Genomic DNA, 23,636 nt, shown 5'->3' on the forward strand with positions numbered 1-23,636 from the left:
GAAAAAAAATCAAGAATCTCTTTAATGTGACCAATTGGGTGACGCTTTGAATTTTAATATACACTTTGTTAAGAATGTTTGACATACGAAGGAACTATGCGCTTATCTAATGTAACTCTATCAGGAAAATAATAATAACTCTAATTTTCATTGTACACGCACAACTGAACTCAACTTATTTGCCAAATGTCAGTATTCAAGAACTTAGTTTCTCTTCCTCATTTAGGTCAGCCAACGCCATTTCAAAGCCATTAACGCACTAAGATAACGCGTTACCTGAACTGCATTGCGACTAACATAACAATAACATTAAAACAAGAATATTTACGAGGCGCAAAAAATGTTCCCTAGTGGTTGCTGAACCACGCCTAATGAGAAACCTTTACTGCACACGCAAAAAGCACTTTGCAGATGTCACGATAGAAGTTTAGGTGATTGTACATTAATTGATCAAATTTGTTTCTTGACTAAAGATTTAGGCCTCAGTTTAATAAGTCCTGATAGCTGTGATATTATTTAGAATTTTGGATTTCTTCCCGAAAGTCACAGTCATAATGATACTTTTTGGAGACTGTAGATCCAAATACAATATATAGGCCTACCCTGTTCGAAAAGATAAAGTGTGTGTGTTTTTATATACATTACAATAGCGATACAATTTCAGTTTTACTAAATGCACTAATCAATAAGACATTTCAAGATAAAACAAGTACTCCGTGACAGGCCTAATTAGTTTTTTGCTCCATTCCCAGCTCTTACGCAATGCTGCCATCATGCGATTGTATTTCTTTTAGCGTTGCATTACAAGAACTTATACAAACACTACATTGGCATAACTATTACAAAACATTTCTTTTGGACGCTACTTAGTATTCAGAGCTACTTAGTTATTATGTAAATAATCTCATAAAATTTTCGGCCCTAAATAAAATTTGAATAACCTATTTTTCATTTTCCATCTTTATTCGCATTCCTGAAGGGGAGGGGGCTGGTGGCCGCTGGGTTCTTAGCAGCCGCTTAGATCCATTATGCCTTGAGCCGGCCATGTGTAAATCCTGTGTCTTTGAATGGGGTGTAAAAAAAGAAATATATGTCAATAAAAATCATTTGGTCCTTTAATGTGAAATCGCAATACGTGTGTTGCTTACGGCTTCAACTGTCTATTCTAAATTTTCTAAATAATTTAGGATTAATCGAAATGTTAACCACTTGACAATTTGCTTAATATATATCGTAAGTATAAGACTGGCACACTTATTTTTTTGTAGACCACTTGAATCTTTGTAATGTCGTGCGGGTAGGAACTATAGATGTGCGGAACCATTTCTGTTTTCATTCACGTTTTAAAACAAGGTGGAACACCCCTACACATTTCCGGTCGTTGGGTGGCCGTCCACCGTCTCACATTTTTCACTATTATGTGTTTACGTTCCCAGCTAACTAGAGATTTGTAATTAGCTGCGTCTTTTTTCGTATATTTAAAAAATTACACTTGTCGTAGCGGCTAGCCAGATAACTCAGAATGAAAAGTAAATCAGCAGAAAAGTTAGTCCATGTAGTACCATGGATTAACAAAGCAGAATGGGACCAGGTTCTTGAATATATGTATTCCAACGATGCTGTCCTTCAGAAATATGCATTGCAGCGAATATCCGCTTGGAAAAGCCGGTAAGGAAGACGACAATAATAAACGATAGTTCTACCATTATATAATTGTTTTGCACTCCTCTCTCTTTCTTTCTGTCTCTCTCTCTCACACACACACTCTCTAATTTCTTTATATTCTTTTATGTGTGCATCTGTATATGTTGTATGTACATCATACAATATATTAGATGTAAGATGATAAGGGTTTTGAATGTTCAAACAGAGGTGGTGGTGGGGGGGTCAAGATTTCCAGAATTGCACGTGTCACTTTTGGCATCTCAGTTTAGTGATGGGCTAATGATGAAATATAGTACAGTGCATACTGTATTATACGCAATGCAGTAAGTGCTGTTAAATATTTTGGTTATGCGGATGGTGCGTGGGAGGCTGCATGTTAAACAGGACTCCATGAATTTCTTATGTTGTAGTATTTCAGGATATCACTTGTATATAACTCCTTTTTAGAGGCTTACACTGGCTCTGTGGGTTGTACTGTTGCAATTTACCTTCAGTGTTTGCTTGTTCTCACCATGGTAGGGTAATTAACAGTTGTGAACTGTTGCGTACTGGGTGTTTGCTTGGTTTGGCACTATGCTGTCTGGGATAGTCTAAAGCAGCCTTCAGCCTTCATGACCTTAACAATGATAAGCAGTTTGAAGATGTATGAGTAAATTGATGGAATACATTTTCAGAATTATAACCTGCAAATAATGTGGTGATAGCTTCTCATAAAGAGAAATGTATGAGCAAGTCAGGAAACATTTTTCTCCACCAGCATTACATACTGACCTGGCCACTGTTCTTGTATCTGTCATTCCAAAGATCAATTGATGCTGTATTAGCCAGAAATGGAGGCCCTACACCATACAAATCAAGTATTGTGATCTAAAAGAAGGTGTTTCGGGTTTCGTTGGCCAACCCCTGTATATATATATATAAAAGCACAAATGAAGCTTACACCTGTCAGTGGTTGTAACATTAAATCTAAAGTGACAAATATTGTCAGCAGCTTATGAGAACTTCTCTCACTTAGTTGATTGGTCATGTGAGGTTCCATTAGGCACCATCACAATTAGTGTCAAACTACAGTGTGGCCCAAAAATAGGTGTACAGTTTTTATTTTACAGTGTAAAGGTTCATATGTTGAAGCACATTTTTGCATTTACTGTGTAGGTAAATTGTTGCATCCTTGCAGAGTGTTAAGTTTTTTTTTTATCCATACTTTTGTAAGGTTTGGAAGCAGTACTCCTATTGCTGTCGAAAGCACAGCAGATCTGGTGCGATGTCAGGTTTTAGACAGTTCGGGACACCTGGATGCAGATGATCTTGTGCTGCTTTATGGAACAGCTCTTGTAAGGTGGGAACTTGTTAATACTTGTTTTTACTGTTTTAACTTGCATGTGACAGGTTGTGGATTTTTCTAATATATAATTTATTTACACAAAATATTCATTTTAATTCACTGTAAATGATGTATCTACTGTTTTGGGGATTAATCTACAGGAATGGTGAACATTGTTTTATAAGGGAAGGGGAGTTACTTCTCTATGAAAGGACTTCTTACCTTTAGTTCTTTTTTTTATTGGTTCTTTCTGGGTTAACCTTGATCAAGGTTTTGACAGGGAAAAAAATGCCCCATTCAAATTGTATTAAAGCAAACATATCAGAAGAGTCCTTATTTACTTGTAAGTTATATGATTTTAAATCAAATGAATGTCATGTTCAATGCTAATTTAGTGTTACTTTGTATAAATGATCCAATTAAATGAAAAGTATATACACAAATACACCTGAAACAGTTTTCTGTCTCACATTGAGCCATTAATTAGCTAAGGTATGATTCAAGTTGATATGTAATCTTAATGTAATTATGGTCTTTGAATTTACTGTAGGGCAGCATGGTGGTGCAGTGGTTAGCACTGTTGCCTCACACCTCTGGGACCCGGGTTCGAGTCTCCACCTGGGTCACATGTGTGCGGAGTTTTGCATGTTCTCCCCATGTCGTCATGGGGTTTCCTCCGGGTACTCCGTTTTCCCCCCACAGTCAAAAGACATGCTGAGGCTAATTGGAGTTGCTAAATTGCCCATAGGAATGCATTTGTGAGTGAATGGTGTGTGAGTGTGCCCTACGATGGGCTGGCCCCCCATCCGGGGTTGTTCCCTGCCTCGTGCCCATTGCTTCCGAGATAGGCTCCGGACCCCCCGCAACCCCGTAGGATAAGCGGTTTGGAAAATGGATGGATGGATGGAATTTACTGTACATAAAACTACAAGGTATGGTTCTGTTAAGTGTATTAAAAATTGTATGTGTTCCAGATTTGTTAATTTGATTACTGAACGCAAGCAGAAGAAAGTGGCTACTTCTTTGAGACGGTTAGCTGACAAGGTATGTATTTTGACGCTCGATGCATAAAAGAAATAACAGGGAAACATGACATAGCGTGATACGCTGGCTCGGTTTGACGCTAAGTGAAATGCAAAAACAGACTTATACCTTGATGGAATTTGTGTAAAAAAAGTGCATTATTTCTCTTAATTATTCAAGAAAACATGTGTTTAGGCTATTTCACAACAGTCACTATATTAAAATTAATAATAATATAAATGTTGATAATCACAATGCGATATTTTATGGATATATTGCCCAAACTCTTGTCACATGCCCATTGATTTCTGGGACTGGCTCACATGATATAACAATTTATTTGAAAATGTATGGATAATTAATTAAGTAATAGAGCATTTGTGCTTGCACATGTATGCCCGCATGTATAAAATATTAAATAATATTTTTTCAGATGAACATTCCTGAGTGGATTGTTAACCTCAGGCATGACATAACCCACCACAAGTTGCCTACTTTAAAATTTTGCCGCAAAGGTGAGAATGTTTTCTACTATTTCATTCCATTTCTAGTGAAAAAGAAATGATTGTTGTACTGCACATATGAAGTAGTGTTAGGACATCTGTGTTTAAGCATTTGTCCCATTGGGATTTACTGATTTCTGTAGAATGCACAAGAAGGTATTTGCTCACCAGCTTGTGGAAATCAGTCATAATTAAATATTATGTGTGTTCTACAATACTGTGAGAAATCTAGAAAGGCTTCTTATTTAAGAAATGCATTCAATTTTCTAATACAGTAATTGAAAACAAGGAATAGAAAATGCATTGCTTATACAAATGTTAAAGTTAACTGTTGAGAAAAAAAAATCACTTCTCCTCTACCCTGTGTTTAGGCCACTGTGATTCTTTATTTTTTTTGCTCTTTGGTTAAGATAATGATTCCCAGAGGATGCAACCAATTGAGTATAAAGAGTCATAGTCACAGAGTACTCAGCTAGTTAGCTGGTTGAATTTTTACTTTCTGTACCTGAAATGTTCACGTCTCTCTAATCGTCTCTCCAATACACACAACCGCTGTAGTTTTCAAAAACATCTCTAATTCTATAATTTTCTTAAGTGCCTTTTATCTTTACCCTGTTTACTGTTAATTGCTTTGCTATTGTACATTAGAATGTATTTTATTGTATTGACTGGGGGCAACTTTATAGAGTGCAGAGTGAACGTAATTTACTTTTGTTCAATTTCCTGCTTATAGGATGCAAGTTCGTTCTTGCCTGGTTGCAGCAAGAGTATTGGTCCCGACAGCTAGGCGGCCAACTAGATGAACACTGGGATTCCCAGTCAGATAAAGAGGAAGAGGATGATCCCAGTGGGGAAGATGAACTTGCAATAAGAAAAAGAGACAATGCCAGTAAGAATATGGTGGTCCTGGTCAGTTTTTGGGTAGATATGTAATATGTTGCTGTGAAACTTTAGTTTTTGCATGTAAGAATGGCAAGCATTGTTTTATGTGTATTAAACTACAGCAGAACTACTGTTGTAAATTTTTAAGTGTGACTTTTAAGCAATGTAACCATGAATTTAACTAATGATTTGTTACTTTTCTTCTCAGAGAAAGCCAGAGAGTTACTGATTTCCTATGAAAATGAACAGTTTCAGGTAATTCCCAGCTGTAAAATATTCTTCAAAGCAGCTCTGTGTAGATTTGGGTTGCTTTGTCCTTCTAAAGGATTGTCAGATTAGTCTATTGATTAATCAATTATTGATGTAATCAGTAGTGACAGCCCTAAAATATTTATAGTTGTTGATTTTATTTGTGTGTCTTATTTTATTTCAGTTCACAAATTGTTTTCTAGTTTTAGTTTCAGTTTCCGTTAGCAGTAATAACCCCAGAAGGGCGAAACACCAGAAAACGTTGACAGTTTAGTCTGCTGCTGGGTTTTTTTCTCTGACTGCCTTGTACCTCTTCCCTCTCCTACCTTACATCTTTAGGCTGAAAGTAGAAACCCTAATTGCTGGTGTCTGTGACTGTAAACGCTTGCATTCTGTATGTTCTACTAGATGGCAATGTTTCAACTGGTGAAATAACTTTATATTTTCAATTTTAGTTGGCACAAGTTTTTAGCAGAGTTGACAGTACATGGCACCACTCTGAAGCGTGCTGGATATTAAATGGCCAAAGTATCGCCACACCATCGACGTCTCTTTACATTGTTTATCCACAACATCTCCTTTATGAACATGTTGAAGTTCTGAACTGTCTCATTCTTATGAGAAACTACCATATGATTGGGTTGAAATGCGTTTGTTGATGTGATGCTTTCAAGCAATGTTTCTTTTCTACAGTTTATTGAAACTTTTGGTTTTCTAATCCTTTAAACTTTATATGATGATAAATCAAAATAAATTATATTACCTAGCCATATGTACCTGATATGATTGTAGACATTCTGGTATTAAAAATCCTAAAAGAGACATTAGTAAGACTTAAGAACCATTAAATTCAATATCTGCATAAACCCATCTGCTAAAAAAGTGAATTTCTAGATTGTGTTCAGATTACGGGTGGCATGGTGTGCTCTCCCTGGCTCTGTGAGGAGTAGCATGTTGAGCTCTCCCTGGCTCTGTGAGGAGTAGCATGGTGTGCTCTCCCTGGCTCTGTGAGGAGTAGCATGTTGTGCTCTCCCTGGCTCTGTGAGGAGTAGCATGGTGTGCTCTCCCTGGCTCTGTGAGGAGTAGCATGTTGTGCTCTCCCTGGCTCTGTGAGGAGTAGCATGTTGTGCTCTCCCTGGCTCTGTGAGGAGTAGCATGTTGTGCTCTCCCTGGCTCTGTGAGGAGTAGCATGGTGTGCTCTCCCTGGCTCTGTGAGGAGTAGCATGGTGTGCTCTCCCTGGCTCTGTGAGGAGTAGCATGTTGTGCTCTCCCTGGCTCTGTGAGGAGTAACATGGTGTGCTCTCCCTGGCTCTGTGAGGAGTAGCATGTTGTGCTCTCCCTGGCTCTGTGAGGAGTAGCATGTTGAGCTCTCCCTGGCTCTGTGAGGAGTAGCATGTTGTGCTCTCCCTGGCTCTGTGAGGAGTAGCATGGTGTGCTCTCCCTGGCTCTGTGAGGAGTAGCATGTTGTGCTCTCCCTGGCTCTGTGAGGAGTAGCATGGTGTGCTCTCCCTGGCTCTGTGAGGAGTAGCATGGTGTGCTCTCCCTGGCTCTGTGAGGAGTAACATGGTGTGCTCTCCCTGGCTCTGTGAGGAGTAGCATGTTGAGCTCTCCCTGGCTCTGTGAGGAGTAGCATGGTGTGCTCTCCCTGCCTTGCATCTGTTGTTCCTGCAATGGATTCTGAACCCCAGCAACCCTGTGTCGAACAACCAGTATAGCAGATGGATGGATGAATAGATGGATGAATGAATGCCCACTTGACTTTACCATGTATAGGCCTTTGTTTTTACGTAAAACTGCACAAATACATTTTGTATGTTATTTTCAGTAGTCTATGCTATACAAATGTTTCCCAACCCAGGCCTTCAGGACCCCCAGGCACTCCACATTTTTGCTTCCTCCCTGCTTTCTATGGGGTAAAAATGTGGACTGTCTGGCAGGGAGCAAAAATACAGACTGCTAGGGGGGCCCTCGAGGACTGGTTTGGGAAACACTTCTCTAAATGTTTTCCCTGCTGGTTATTGTCATGGTATAGAGGAACGAGGTGTCTCAGAAATGGGTTTCTCTTGAGTACACCACATATCTGCATTCCAGGTTGAATACATTTGTTGTAGGAATGCTTCTGCACCATTTCACTGAGCATGAAACTGTGACTTTAAACAGAGTCATCTCTCTTTGTGTAAATACATAACTGAAGTCCCATCTTCGCTGGTTGCAATATTTATAACTCTGGGTTGGCCTTACTAGTGATGTCACCAAGTTGTTTGGGCTTGTGAGGGTGAGAGGTTTCTTTTTTTGTTTTGTTTTTTTTTTTTTTGCTCGTTTAATGCAGTGGCACAGGCAAAAAGTGGAAAGAACAACCAGTTTTTGCCTTGCTAACATTGTGCAATCATTAGGGTTATGTTTTTCCCCTACCCTCCTTCCTTTTTCTAGCCTTATAACTTCTTGTTTCGGGTTTTAGAGCTTGCAGATGGCTTTGGTTGTTCACAGTGAGTTTGTGTGTACCTTGACTGTAGAGATTTAACTTTAAAACTCTTCTTCGGTGTTCAACCCCAGTTGCAGTCAGTTATTGCAGCCAATTTCTGTGGCTAAGTACAATACATAGCCTGCCCTTTACATTAGAGTAAAAACCCCTAAATCTAATACATCTTTAGACCCGCTGTCATTCCAGTCTGTGGCGGTTAATGATCGGAAACTGCTACAAAAAGCACTACAACTGGATAAATTTAAGGCTTCCTTATGGACATTTTTAATGATACTTGCAGATGTTTTACTTCAGTTTAATGTAATACTTTTTTTCTCTCTCATTTATTTTCCTTCCCCTACAATTGATTTCTGGCACTTGCCGGGCTGTCGTCGAAATTAAGTTAATTTTAAGTAACAACAACAACATGGTGATCTCAGTGCTGCTGAGAAATAAATTAAATGGTTTTCTTTTGAGCTTCCCCACTCGTTTTAAAATGAAACCAAGCTTTTTCCAGTATTCTACACTGTGACAGTGTAGTGTAGGACAGGGAGAGCAACAATTATATTTAATATTTGTTTTCTTTATCTCCATCCTTTTGTTTCACATTTTAAGTAAATGCATTTCATCTGTGCTTCCACGCATAAATGACTGTAACAAAAAGAGTATGCAACTACGTTTGGGTAGCGGCCTTTTGTGGCAAAAGCAATATTGTAAGATACTTAGAAGTGAGCTTACAAATAATGTGCTAATATCTGCTTACATTGTTTTACAGACTTTTGATAAGTTGCATAAAAAGGGTAGAGATCAGAAGCAGTGGTGTAGTTCTTCCTCAGATTTGCACTGGATCCTCATTCAAATCAAAGACTTTGCCATGGATTGCAGGTTAGTACATCGATCTGCTTTCTCGCACTCTTGCATGTCACCCAGATGATCGCGTTAGATGTCTATTTTTTTTATGAATGCATGCAGTTTGCCAGTTTCAAATGCTTTACAGTAATATGTTCCCTGTTTAGTAATGCTCAGACAAACATGTTGTGTTCTTCAAGGAGTAATGCCAGAAAACAGGGCAGCATGCTGTCTCAACAGGGAGCACTTTTGTGGCGTTTATGCCAGATATGATTTACAAATGATTTGAGTGTGCTCCAGAATGCCAGAATTGCCAGTTCCCTACAATGTTGTAACCTATAATCTATCAATTAAAATGGATTAAAACTGAAGGGAAAAAAAATCGGATAGCAATTACATTTCTTGTGCCTAAAAAAAATTTGAGTTTTTTTTGTTTTGGCCTAACTGTACAAGATGTGTTTGTAGGTACATAAATCATTTAGCTAAAGCAGTGCTATCGTCTGTTTCCAAAAACCACTAAAGAGCTTTAGATTGATGTAGGACTGCCGCGATTAGTTGACCTAGACAATGACGTCAATGCTGAAAATGGGTCGACATCAATTTTTTAATTGACCCATCATTTTTTTAAATTATTCTAATAAAATTACCTTTTTGATTTCTAAAATTCTTCAATTCATTATAACTAAACATTTTCTGTAATATTACTATGTAATTATGGGAATACTTGTAATTATCACAAAATAAGAAGGTGGTTTATTAAATTACCATTAGTATGGAGAGGTTTTTAATACCTTTTGTCATTGTAGCAGCTAAGTACACTCTTTATTAAAGCCATAAAGTTGTCTGCCTGCTACCTATTTCCATTGAATATGTGTTTGAGAAAACATTTAGGCTACAATCTGGGCTTATTCCACAGTGATTGACGGTGCCAGTGTGTGTACGCATTGGGCTTTTTGGAACCAGTGTTGCTATCGTAAACTAAAACTGAAGCAAAAATGGACACAATAAAAAGAAATTGTGAGCCAAAATAATAATAAAAACGATGTTTACCGAAAAATGGGCTTTAAACTGCAAAAAGTACCACCACTAACCCACATATTTTAACCTTGTTTATCCACAATATCTCCTCTTTTAAAAGACGCAGTGGTTGCTTAGCTGTCCCTTTCTTGACTTCAGTGCTTATCATTTTCATGATTTAACAAAACAGCAGCATGCTCCACTAATGAAATGGTATAAGCATAAGGATACACCAAATTTACAGTACACAGATTACTATAACTTTTGGGCATCACAATATGCATCTCATTAATATTTTTGGCATACTACTCTTCTGCTTATCGAATTGTGGGCTTAAGGTACTTATAGTGCTGAAAAACTAGTGTCCATTATGTCCTAAAGCCCTGCAGTGACAAATACTGTGTTAACTTAAATGATCAATTTTATTTTCAAGAAGAAAATTAATCACTTAGATTAATCAACGAATTGGTAAAATAATCGATAGATTAATTGATAGAAAAAGTAGGCGTTAGTGGCAGACCTAGACCGATGCCAAGTCTATAGACACAACTTATCAGTGCTGAAAAGTTATGAAGATATATGGTTTCGGTATTACCTAGGCTTCAGTGGTATAACATGGTCTACTGTGGTATTTTGAAATCTTGATGATAAATTTTATTGACATTTCTCTCTACATCAATATGTAGCCGATATGTTTTTTAAAAAAACTATATATATTTGGATCTGGACCATTTGAAATTTGAAAGTGGTGCAACTTATTTTTATTTGAGATTTATGATTGCCCTTATACTGTATATACATGAACACTGAATGAAATGTCAGTGTGGGTTTTGATTATGAATCAAATGTCTTTTTTTTTGATTGCTTCTATCCTCTGTTGACCTTCTGTTGTTACATTGTGTGTTTTCCTACGAAGCAGCTGGTCACTTTTAGGTCCTCACACTGCAGCCCCAGCACCATTATTTCAATAGCTTAGGGGCAGCCCTGTTTGGCTCTCAGTTATGCTTTTGTCGAAGTAGTGGAACCAAATACAAGCTCTTCATGGAATTTCAAGTGCACTGACACTGTTATTTCAACTTGCTCTAATGAGGAGGGAAGGTCAAGCTGGCTTGTTAAGGGAAATGCTCAAATTATATGCTGAATTATTTTAGTTTGTTTATTGAATAATGACTTCTATTATAGGGATAAAAATACTAGACTTTCTCCCAATCCCAAACAGTTTTTATCTTTTCTATTTGTCACGTGCCATCTAATTGGATAGGGGGGAAAAACAACAATATCCTGTTTATTCACAGCCTTTTGTATTTTATAGTTTATATTTATAGTTTATAGTAAATGATTGTACATCAAAAAAGTTAGCCGCAGTGCAAATTCCTAGTGATTTATTTGCAACTCAGTCTGAGCGTTGAAAGATATATAACTCTTATTTTTATTTTTCTAATATAAAATATAATTACTTCCTATGATTATAAAACACAACAGAATATAATGTAGTTGCAATCCTCCATAGCTAAACGTTTCCAATGATATTGTATTTTTAATTTATGCTCCCATAATTTTTTTTGTGCAACTTTTTGTCTGTGTTATTATTTTTGTATAGCTTGATTTTTGTAATGGTCTGTGGCTTGTAATAAGTATTAGAATTGTGTTAAAATATGTGTACTTTACTGAACATCATCAGACTGTTTCTTCAATTTTCTGTTTAGTGATGCTTTAATAGACACACTGCTGATGGACGGATACTTAGTCCCTACCATGGAACAGCTGGAATCTTTGGACATCGATCCAGCCGGTGAGATGCACCAAAGCAGTGCCTTTGATTAAAAGAAGATGCATCTCTTACTCTTTGAAATGACCACCACCATCTGATTCTCTTTCAGACACAGTTGACCCGACCGTCCCGTCCATCCCCCGTCTTTTCCTTCGCTTCTGGCAGCCGCTGCTTAAGGCACTGTTAACCGACTCCTTTGTTTGGTTGTTCCTGGAGAAACTGTTTGCAGAGCTTCACCTTTCCGGGGAATTTTCCCAGCACAGGACATGCTACATTGCAGGGTGGATTTCAGAGATCTTCTCTTTCAGCAGCTTCCGTAAGATTTCAATTTATCTGTTTTGGCTGAGGATGCATCAGTGCCTTTTTCTCATTCTCCCATACCGAGTACAAATACTGATATTTACTCTCTGATACTCACTTAAACTACTGCCAATACCAGTCAGACCTGGGAGATGTCTTTAAAAAAAACATTTTAATTTTAAAATATTGGGATAAACGTTAACATCAAAATCGCACCACATAAGAATATGAAAAAACTATATACAGATAATCCACTACTGCCATTTAAGTCCGAAGCTCAGCATTAGAAATAGTTATATTTACAGTTATAAGCATGCCAGATGTCTTTACAGAATTTCTTTATTCATAACATGATGTACCCCTGTGTTCAAACTATGATAGTATTGATTTGCTAATTGAATTTATCTAAATTATGCAGGGTCCAAGCAATATATAACAACAATCCCTTTATTGGGTTAACTCAGCGTCAAAAAATATATATTTTTTTTGTACCTGAAAATCAGATATCAGCCAGATACTATTAACAAAACTGTGTTAGTTTTCAAAGTGTACTCACCTATGACCTTACTACCGTTAGTAGCTCAACATAACGAACTACTAAAAACTGAAATTCAGTCCATCAGAAATAAATATTGGACACAGTGAAATATAATTTCTTATCTAACTTTTAAAAGTATTGTATTTCTCCGTAGAAATCCCAAACACAAATGCGTCTAAGGGCCAGAAAAAGGCATGGCTCAGAGACCAGATATTTGCAAAGCAAATAACTTTGCCTTGGAAAAAGCTGTTGATGATCTGCCTGGATGCACCATGCTTGGCTACTCCGCATCTTCTCCAGCAGTAAGTCCTCAGACCTTTTCTAAGGAATGCTTGTTTTTAAGTTTAGCTAGTCTGGATTCCTCTGCTAGGTGCAAGTACATTCTACCTGAGTAAATAAGCTTAGTAAAGAGGCTGATACATCCCCTCTATTCATAATCAACAACATGCATGTGTTTGTTTGCTTAAGGATGAATTTTTATTCTTGTCAGAACTGCTTACTCTCAATTTCTCTTTATTTACCATTTCAGTATCTGAATATCTGCTCAATTCACATTTACATAAATGCAAATTGAAGATGTTTTAAATTGGTGTTCAATTTAAACAGTGGCAATTAGACTTCTGGTTTGGATGTGAGTGAATGAATGAATTTTTATGCAGAATCATGGAGAACATGGATCCGCCTTTGCCAGTGGACACACAGAAGAAACTGCTGCGCCTCTGCTGCATCTACACGCAAGCTGATGACTTCACTTGTTCTTCAGCAATGGAAAGGGGGAATCAGCCTGTATATACCTTAGAGAGTCTGCAGAAGATGCTGTGGCTAAAATCTAAGGACAGCGCCACTGGTGACAGCCTGTGCCCAGGCGGCACATTAAGTTCACTGCAGAACACGTCGATCCCTGTGCCCGTGCCAGAGGTTGCTGAAGACCTACAGGAGCAACTTAGTGCAGAAATCCTGGCCGAGAGAGCAGCTGCACTCAGAGGTTCTCCTTGGCAAGTCTGTGTAGGTGAGTATAAAACCTCATTTAAGTGTTTTCCGAATACTGCATGTAAAACAAAGTTGGGGATTTAAAAGTTAGGCATTGACTAAAGTTTCATTGTGCATGTGCAATCATAGGTTTCCTTTAGGAGTAAATTTATATTCAAAAACAGGCTTTTTATTTGCATTTGCTAGATAATGTGAAGTGGAAACATTTTCCACTGGGAAAAGTCCCAGGTCAATCAGAAGATCCTTCATACCTGATGGCAGAAAACTACTCCACCATGTCTGTGTTTGATCAGCATATAGAAGCTGACAAAGCTGCCCCGCACAGCAATTTCACTAGGTAAGTACTTCAGGCCTGTCTATTGTTATTTATTTTGAATAGCGTGAAATGACTTGTAAGGTTAGGAATTTAATAATATAATTTTATGTTGATGTATGAAAGTTAATGAAGTATGTACAAGTAAAAAATGTAATCCTTGCCAAAATTGTTTGGCTTTTTTTTTCCTCCCTGATATTCCTCCTCTTAAGGAATTTGGCCTCAGATCTCCATTTCATTTTCTTAACTTTTAATAGCTTCTAAAGTAAAGGATCTATTTTTTATGGAATAAAGCTGAAAAGAAATTGAAGAGGTACATAAAGCTAAATTAATGAAGTAACGAATGAATCACAAAATAGAAAGGATTAAATTCTCAAAGAGGAGGGGTAGTCCTGTTATGCACAGAGTAGGGTCAGTCATTATATTCTTGCTTATTAATTTGTAATGACCCCGTGAAAATGCATTAAAATATCAAGTTATAGTCGGATTGCTTCTTGCACACTTCTTACCTGTAGTGGAGTCTGGCTAGTAAGTGAAGTTTTGGCAGCACTATGGTAAGTGAAATAAGTCAAAATTCAAAATTGCAGGACAGAAATCAGCATGTCATGCAGGAATATCTCATCTACTCAAGAAATTGTCTGGTTAGAGGTACCAATGAAAATTAACATAAAAACTGATGAAAAAAAACATGATTTTAGTGTAAAAATGACCCTTTATTAAACTGTTCACTTTGGGCAGTTTTCCACCATACCAGGTATCGTACTTCAAGAAAGTATAGAAGTATGGTACTTTGAAGTCTTCTACTGGTGTAAAAACTGGTACCAGCACTGAAGGACATCACAGTGTGAGACGGGTTATTTCGTACTGAATTTGAACAATAGCTATTATATATTCCAGGGCTCGACGATGTGTAATTAATAATACTGACATTCAATTATTACATCACTCTTCAGCTAGATTGAGATCAGTCTTTTTCGTACTTGCATACTGCATAGACATTATAGCATAGGGTACAATTAGAACATAAGGAGGTGGAGTCTCTGTCTGTATTTAAACCCTATATGTATACAGGGCCCTAACCAGGATTGTTTAAATACCCAGGTCTACAATGTTCAAGTATTTATAGTTCTTTGTCTCCCGCTAACACCACAGCTACTATGCATTCGGCTTAAGTTTGTGCCAAACAACTGGCATATGGTCTTGACAAAAGAAAAATTTCGAATCAGCGATGGTGTCTTGCTTAGTATCTAGGAAAAATCTTAGTAGCTTCATTCCATCTGATTTAACAGACCACTGCATCATCATTATTGATTTTGATTACATTTGTCAGGTGCATTATATGTACCTTCTACAGGTTTTAAATGTTGCTTTGTATATTATTATTTTTTTAAATCACATTGAAATATAGAGCCTTTTCTATACCACAAGCAACAAGAAAAACAAAACTAGAAAGAAAAAAATAAGTAAAATCCAAAATCAGAACTAGTGATACCAGGCCCATTTGTTTAATTAAAATGGAAATTACCCAGTAGTTCTTCTACATAGGAATATATATTTTTTCCAGGCTGAGTATTCATATCGATGCTCTGTTTTTGGTATTCATCAATACTATTTGGGGTATGAAAAATATGTGATATTTTAATTAATAAATATGAGAATAATATTGAAATGACTCCTCCTCCCCCACACACTCAAACACAAACGAGTACATGCAGCGGGCAGAAAAAAAAGTGAAAGCATGAAAAATTGATGTACAGATAATCTGCTGAACAGTTGGCATTAAAACTTGTTCATGTGGGGGGGGGCTCCCATTAGGGGTACTAATTTTCATTTTTCAGTCTCTGTGGAAAGCGATGGATTGGCAGGTCAGATTTAATTATAATTTAAAAACTTAATGAGGACAGTCTAAAACTATCTAAAGTAGTGGTTCACAAACTTTTTGCACTATACTGATTTAAGTTTTTTTTTTATGGAAATCATTTTCCTTCAGTCTGCAAGTATTTATGCATTTTTTTCATTTCAGTGATACAAAAACGTTTTGGTTTGCTGGGTTGTTTTTTTCTGCTCGCCTATATTTCATAATGAGTGAAATTCCCCTCAGTTGCATGTATACAAGTATAGATCAGCATATAACCTGCACTTGTCCTCCATTCAATGAATGACAATGTAACATTCATGCACTTGCAGGTACAAAGGGGATGCAGATTTCTTGAACCATGTAGGCTACTATATACTCCAGAATTAGAGAGTGCTAAAAACGAGCTCATCAGTTTGGAAATTGAGCACTAGGTTTAAGACAGCATTTCCACATCAGTTTTACAGAAAGAAGGAGTGTCTGTATTTTTTATAGTATTAAAACTGGGGTATACAGGGATCCTCCACCTATCACAGAAGTAACGTTCATCAGCGATAGGTGAAAAACCGCGATATAGAAAGACCATATAAATAGACTTTTTTTTTTTAATGGTTTAAGCCGTAAAATACCCCTCCCACACGCTTTAAAAGCGATAGGTGGAAATCTGCAATATAGAAAGACCATATATATATATATATTTGGAGACACCTCCAAAGGTGGCTGAGAATGATAAGGCTAAGATCCTGTGGGACTTCCAGATACAGACTGACAAACTGGTAATGGCTAACCAACCGGACATAGTAGTGGTGGACAAGCAGAGGAAGAAGGCCGTAGTGATAGACGTAGCAATCCCAAGCGATGGTAACATCAGGAAGAAGGAACATGAGAAGCTCGAGAAATACCAAGGGCTGAGAGAAGAGCTAGAAAAGATGTGGAAGGTGAAGGTAACAGTGGTCCCAGTGGTAATTGGAACACTCGGGGCAGTAACGCCCAAACTGGGAGAGTGGCTCCAACAGATTCCAGGAATGACATCTGAGATCTCTGTCCAGAAGAGCGCAATCCTAGGAACAGCTAAGATACTGCACAGGACCCTCAAGCTCCCAGGCCTCTGGTAGAGGACCCGAGCTTGAAGGACAAAGACCGCCCACAGGAGGGCGAGTGGGGAATTTTTTTTTTTTATATATATATTTATATTATAGTTTAAGCTTTAAATTGTTGGGCTTAAAACAAAACAAAAAGTTTGCTCACAACAATCGAACCACAAGCAAGGTATGCATTATACAGAGAACTGTGATGTGTCAGAGAAAATTCCACGATATACCGGGGGCATGATAGCTGAACCGCGTTATAGCAGGGGATCACTGTACCATGATACTATCATACTGTCCAAGCCTGTAAATCACTCTCTTGGAGTGCCCACATCAATGGGTATGTATAAAGTTCTATTTTTTTTTATATTTCTAGAATAAGTATTTGCATATTATTTTGAATACATAACAGCATGAATGTGTACACTGCCAGTAGATACTGTTTATCGGGTTAAGAAAATATTTTTAAAAGGGCTGTACACTCTAATCAAACTAATGTACAGTTTACAATTACTGATTGTCTTTGTCAAGGTGGGTTTCATACCCTAATTTATTAACTGTAACGAGGAAGTCGTACCACACATGGTTCCAATGAAAGATTTAAAATCTGTCAGGCTATGGATTGACATAACCATCCCATTAGTAGTCTTTTGATGATCACTAATTGTTTGCGATCACTAAAGTTAAAATGCATCAGTCGTACAACACGCTGCATCACAAAACAATTGTATGATGAAGAAGTATTATCAACCCTGATATTTTTTGACTGTTATTACTGATTCAAAAACAGTGGCATAAGTAAACTAGTTGAATACATAGAAAATAGTGTGCGACATTTAGATACTTGTATCTGCATTTGCTAAAAATACCTGAATGTAAAACATCCATGGAACAAGATAGGTAATGACTTATTATGGTTAAACTTGGTTAGGGGGGTGGGGGGGGGTCTGATTCCTATTCCCTATTACCAGAAATGAGTGCTTTGTTTAGTTTGCCCCAACCTTTCCCGTTGGTGTTGTCATGAATATATTAATCATGCTCATGTTGACTAATCTAACTTTCATAAAGTTAGTTCTGGGTATAATACTTGTTGCAATGTCTGTTACTACCATGTATCTAGACAAGTGTAGTTCCTTAAAAAGGGTGTGGTTAAGTAAACCTCTTTGCGTTGTGTAGCCAGTTATTACACAACGCATAAATAAGAGGTCAGACATTTCGAAACATTGTGTTCCTCTTTCATGGCCCAAGATATTCCTGCATTCTGAAATCAAGTTTAGTGAAACAGTCTTATGTTGATAAGGTTACCATTGTCACAGTGATTATATGTATTTTTTTTCTGAAAGTGAATGAGTATCAAACCAAGCAGTTTTATCATCTTATTAGTTGTAACGTATAACAAATTATTTTATGTATACTTTTTAAAAATACATATATTTCATATGCGTACTTTATATATGTAACTGACATTTAGAATACAGGTCGGTACAAAAACATATCCTTTTCAAAAGTTTTTTTTTTTTCGAAAAGGATCATATATTTTCAGTATTTAGGAGACAACAATAACCCTCAAGTAATTTAATCCACCATTGAAAGTAAGTTCCCTGTAAGTTTTCTGTTCAGCTGCCTGAAACATGAAATGCAGTACAGTTGTGTTCAAAATTATTCAAGCCCCAATGCTGTAAAGGGTTTTAGGGAATTCAGTGTACATTTGTAATTGTGTTCAGAATGAAATCTTACAAGGACTTTTTAAAGAACCAAATGCAACTAAAATGACATCAATGGTTTTTGTAAAACAGTATTAAATGTTTTTTTTTGTGATTTCTTCATTGACACAATTATTCAACCCCTTAAAGACTACCACTCTTAAGAACAGAGGTTCACTCAAGGGTTTTCGATCAGGTATTGAAAACACCTGTGGATGTCAACAAGCAGCAATCAAGCATAATAAGCACCAATTAGGCAGATTTAAAATGACTGTGATACTCAACTCCTTCTAGACATTTACTGGTGTGTTTACAAACATGGTGAAGTCAAGAGAATGGTCCAGGAAGACAAGAGAAGAGGTGATTTCTCTTCACAGGAAGGGCAATGGCTATAAGAAGATTGCAAAGATGTTAAACATTCCAAGAAACACCATAGGAAGCATCATTCGCAAATTCAAGGCAAAGGGCACTGTTGAAACGCTACCTTGTCGTGGCAGAAAGAAGATGCTGACTTCGACTGCTGTGCGCTACCTGAAGCGCAAAGTGGAGAAAAGTCCCCGTGTGACTGCTGAGGAACTGAAAAAAGATTTGTCAGATGCGGGTACTGAAGTTTCAGCTCAGACAATAAGGCGCACACTGCGTAATGAAGGCCTCCATGCCAGAACTCCCAGGCGCACCCCCTTGCTGTCTCCAAAGAATAAGAAGAGTCGACTGCAGTATGCCAAAAGTCATGTGGACAAACCACAAAAGTTTTGGGATAGTGTTCTGTGGACTGATGAAACAAAATTAGAACTGTTTGGGCCCATGGATCAACGCTATGTTTGGAGGAGGAAGAACAAGGCCTATGAAGAAAAGAACACCTTGCCTACTGTGAAGCATGGCGGGGAGTCAATCATGCTTTGGGGCTGTTTTGCTTCTGCAGGTACAGGGAAGCTTAAGCATGTGCAAGGTACCATGAATTCTCTTTAGTACCAGGAGATATTGGAAGAAAATGTGATGCAGTCCGTCACAAACCTGAGGCTTGGGAGACGTTGGACCTTTCAACAGGACAATGATCCCAAGCATACCTCCAAGTCCACTAGAGCATGGTTGCAGAATAAAGGCTGGAACATTTTGGAGTGGCCATCGCAGTCACCAGACTTAAATCCGATTGAGAACCTCTGGTGGGACTTAAAGAAAGCAGTTGCAGCGCGCAAGCCTAAGAATGTGACTGAACTGGAGGCTTTTGCCCAAGAAGAATGGGCTAAGATACCCGTAGATCGCTGCAAGACACTTGTGTCAAGCTATGCTTCACGTTTAAAAGCTGTTATAACTGGAAAAGGATGTTGTACTAAGTACTAAGAATGAATGTCACTTGGGGGTTGAATACGACTGATAATGATGTGAGCACAGAAAAGACATTTGTGGTTATTTCATTATAAATGTTATGTTATATTTGTCTGACTTACAAGTGCCTCTTTGATTTAATTGTAAACAAGATGACTGAAATGATCAAAATCAATGTCAAACTGGCCAAAACACTCAATTTCAGTGGGGGTTGAATAATTTTGAACACAACTGTATATTACTATATACACTCCTGGGCAAAAAAGGGCCAAAGCTTAATGTTGTGCAGTTAGTGTTTACCCCCCCCCCCCTTTTTTTTTGCCCTGCAGTGTATACCCTTTGAGATACTATACTGTGCTATACTATGCTATACTGTTACAGATACTCATCACTTAACAACCGTGTTCTGTTACTATGGCTAGGTCGATAAGCAAGGAGCCACTCCTTACCTATATTTCAGGCAGTGGATAGTTAGTTTGTGTCAGCCAACTATAGATATTGTTTGTCACCTTTGCACCATTTATAACATTTAGTATATTTATAAATGTTGACATGTAGCAGGTAATCATTTTTATTTATTTTCGCCAACATCTTGTACTGCGGGGTGAACAGTAAAGTACAAATTTGTAGATTAAATATGCAGTCTTGGAGATTGCGAACGCTAGTGTGGTGAATGCTGAGGGACTGCAGGAACAAGACTGCAACTGAGAAAGGATGATGCGAGATGATACGCTTGATGCTGAGATGCCACCCTGCCGTTTTCACAACCAAAGTTCTCATATAGTGTACAATACTAACTGGTCAGAGAGCTGTTTGTGGTGGTCAGTAAGTGAGGAGTGTCTGTTTTGTGTTGTACTCTACTATACTATACTATGACATTAGATGAATAAATTGTATCATTATGAGGTATGGTTGGAGTAAATATGCATCACACTGACAGGAGTACATGTAATAGCCTAAAATGGACATTTGTGGGTTTTTCTATGTTCATGCATACAGTACATCATTAATCAAAATAGGCAAAATGGTAATAATGCTGAAAATTTGTAACACTATTAAGAGATTAACTGTACTGCAGTTTGGCATCAGTGAAATGTTTACATGTTAAAATGTTGGAGGAGGGTTTCTGTTATACCCATGAGGAAGATTGAATCTGAATTGTTCCATTTGAATGTATTAAATGCCCCAGCTTAAATAATTGTAGTAGTAATTAAGACTAAAAAGCTTTAAATTATTAACAACACACATTTGATTAACTAACCAACTGTAACACTGCTTAACACTTTGCTCCAAATAAGTTTAAATCAAGATGACTGCTTTTTTTAAATCTAGTGTGTGTCTTTTTAAAATAATAAATATTAGTTAGCAGTCCTCTTTAAAGGATGAGATTGGGGTCTTAATAATGTGTAGATGGGCCAAGGATTGTGTTGGCCAGTCTAATGAGATGTTTGGAGTATAGGATTACTGTTTTCAGATGTTTTTTCCCACATTTATTTAGACTTGTTCACACTTGTTCTATGAATTATCAGCATAGATGTAAATACATTTTAACAGGTTATGAAGGAATATTTATTCTCAAATATTTGCTCTAGAAATTCAGCCTAGCAACATGTTTTGATTACATTCAAGATAGACTCTACATGTAAATATGTGTAATAATGAGCTTTTTAGATATTTTTATTTGTAAATTTATGTAATGTAAATGTTTTTTATTTTATTTTTATTTTGTTATTTTAATTAGATTTTGGTGTGAGCTACAAAATTATGTAAAAATCAGTTATGTAACTAATGTTTGCAGGATCATGCTTCTTCGTTCTTATGAATACCTTCTTTTATTTTTCTCCACAGCACCTCTGGACATATCCGTTCCAGTTCTGACGGCCCTGTTTGGACACACAATGACCTCAACAAATTGAAATCTGGCCTACAGTTGTTTTGAATAGTGATCAAGCCATTCAGTGATCGAATAAAGCAGTTAACTTTTCCTCTCTGTTGCATTTCCCAGTCATAATGTTCAAAGTAGCAACTAAAAATACAGTTTAGCTGTTTTACAGCTTTTTTTTCTGTTTTCATTGTCAACTTTTTTTGTAGATAGTATATGGATGGCTTTTTTATTATTTGGACAATAAAACTGCACCTTCTTCAGCAAGCAAGGCAAAATACATTTATTTTTTCTTTTAAAATGGTTTGTTCAGTTTAAGGCCAAAGCCCCAAGACACTTTTTTTTGTAATCAAATAAAGGTCTTTTAATAAAGAGCTCCATAATTTGACACCTGAATTTCCAGTGCACATTTGGGTAACGTCTGTCTCACCAGCCACTAAACTGGCCTTAAAGGGAATAAGCATGATTCATGATAAGAAACTTCAACAAGGTCTGCTGCTCATCTTTGTCATCTCCTAAAGGGAAGCCGGCGAACAGAAATACCAGCCAAACTCCTTATGATTCCCCTTGGTAACTTCAAGTTCATGCGACAACACAGTTGCTCCGTGTCATTACTTGTATGGTCAGGGAATGCTTTATCGAGCAGTTTATCGTAATGCATGGAAAGCGCTATATAGATTATCGGTGTGTAAACTATCCAGTGATAGGATGCCAGTCTATTGCAGAACATGTACACAATCTAGGGAGTAACTGAAGAAAATGGGCAATTTGTTGCTTCTGAAATCTGGTGAGACTGTTGGTTTTTGTTCGCTACCAAGAAATAATGCATGATCAGCCCCCAGGCTTCATTCATCTGTTTTGGTTCCTTTGTTGTGGTTAATACAATTAATGACCCAAGAAAACTATTATTGTACCTTCTCAGTCCACCTTCACACATCATAAATCTAGCATATGTTTTTGCACCTCGTTTCTGTGAAAAGTCTCACCTTTCTGAAGACGGCAACTAACTTCGAACTAGTGCATCTCTCAGCTTTGCTACGTTTGGCACTCAATCAGTCGCTGTTCTTTCTTTTAATCCCTATAATGTGATTCTACCAACTGTGCACAATTCTGATTAAACCAGTCTGGCTTTAAAACATTCAGGTTTGCACAACAAATTTTTGCAGGTGCCGTCTATACCTAGATGACATTCCATCAGCAATCTGGCTGTCCATTTCCCAGCCGTCGTCTCAGTTCTATCACAACATCAGACTAATGCATTTTGCTGTTTTGCTTCTTTTCCCCCATCATGTACCAAGACTAACCCAATCCTTTAGATACATACTACACAATAGATCAGCATTTCTGAACTGTTGGGTTGCAGAGTGATTACAAAAAAAAAAGCAAGTTATCCTTCCCAAGGAATATTGTGAGTCCCGATGTCACGGGTCGTGGTGCGCGAGCACGGCGGAGAGCGGCGATTGTGCGGAAGGAGGAAGCAGGCAGGCAGGATACGGGACGAACGGGGTTTAATCGGGAATACGGGGATCTCACGCACACAAACATCAAGGAACATCAATGACGGACAAAGGATTCGGGTAAGACACGGACTGAAATACACAGGACTGATTGAAAATAATCAGACACAGCTGGGTACAATCCGGGAAACACACGTGGGTAGGCAGGGGGCGTGGCACACAGGAGGAGCGGACGAGCCGGGCATGACACCCGAGGCTAAACCAGCAACAGATGACATTTTTCCCTACCTTAAAAAAAAAAAGCATACTGTATAACAAAACATGACAGACTTCATTCAGCTCATGTGAATAATGAATTGTGGTGAGGTTTGTGAAACAAATGAAAAGAAAAAAAGTATGTTGTCTGCGAAATTCCATGATAATCAGTGAAAGTGAAAGTA

At 37.6% G+C, this 23,636-nt stretch overlaps 1 protein-coding gene across 1 annotated transcript; it reads left to right on the plus strand.

The window, feature by feature from the left end:
* The first annotated feature begins 1,342 nt into the window (after nt 1–1,342).
* Nucleotides 1,343–22,113, plus strand: las1l (LAS1 like ribosome biogenesis factor). Its single transcript, XM_048983542.1, has 13 exons — nt 1,343–1,668; nt 2,879–3,004; nt 3,964–4,033; nt 4,446–4,527; nt 5,249–5,404; nt 5,606–5,652; nt 8,883–8,992; nt 11,680–11,765; nt 11,854–12,060; nt 12,737–12,884; nt 13,242–13,591; nt 13,759–13,909; nt 21,706–22,113. The coding sequence occupies exons 1-13, from the start codon at nt 1,523–1,525 to the stop codon at nt 21,794–21,796; spliced, it is 1,770 nt and encodes a 589-aa protein (XP_048839499.1). The 5' UTR covers nt 1,343–1,522; the 3' UTR covers nt 21,797–22,113.
* The last annotated feature ends 1,523 nt before the right edge of the window (nt 22,114–23,636 follow it).

Source organism: Brienomyrus brachyistius, chromosome 18, assembly GCF_023856365.1.
Source record: "Brienomyrus brachyistius isolate T26 chromosome 18, BBRACH_0.4, whole genome shotgun sequence".
Lineage (NCBI taxonomy): Eukaryota > Metazoa > Chordata > Actinopteri > Osteoglossiformes > Mormyridae > Brienomyrus > Brienomyrus brachyistius.

Excerpts from the sequence above, each read along its gene's own strand:
- las1l (XM_048983542.1), top strand. The coding sequence starts at position 1,523 with ATGAAAAGTAAATCAGCAGAAAAGTTAGTCCATGTAGTACCATGGATT. Across the intron at positions 12,885-13,241 it reads ACTCCGCATCTTCTCCAGCA|AATCATGGAGAACATGGATC; the intron begins GTAAGTCCTCAG and ends ATTTTTATGCAG. Across the intron at positions 13,592-13,758 it reads TCCTTGGCAAGTCTGTGTAG|ATAATGTGAAGTGGAAACAT; the intron begins GTGAGTATAAAA and ends TGCATTTGCTAG.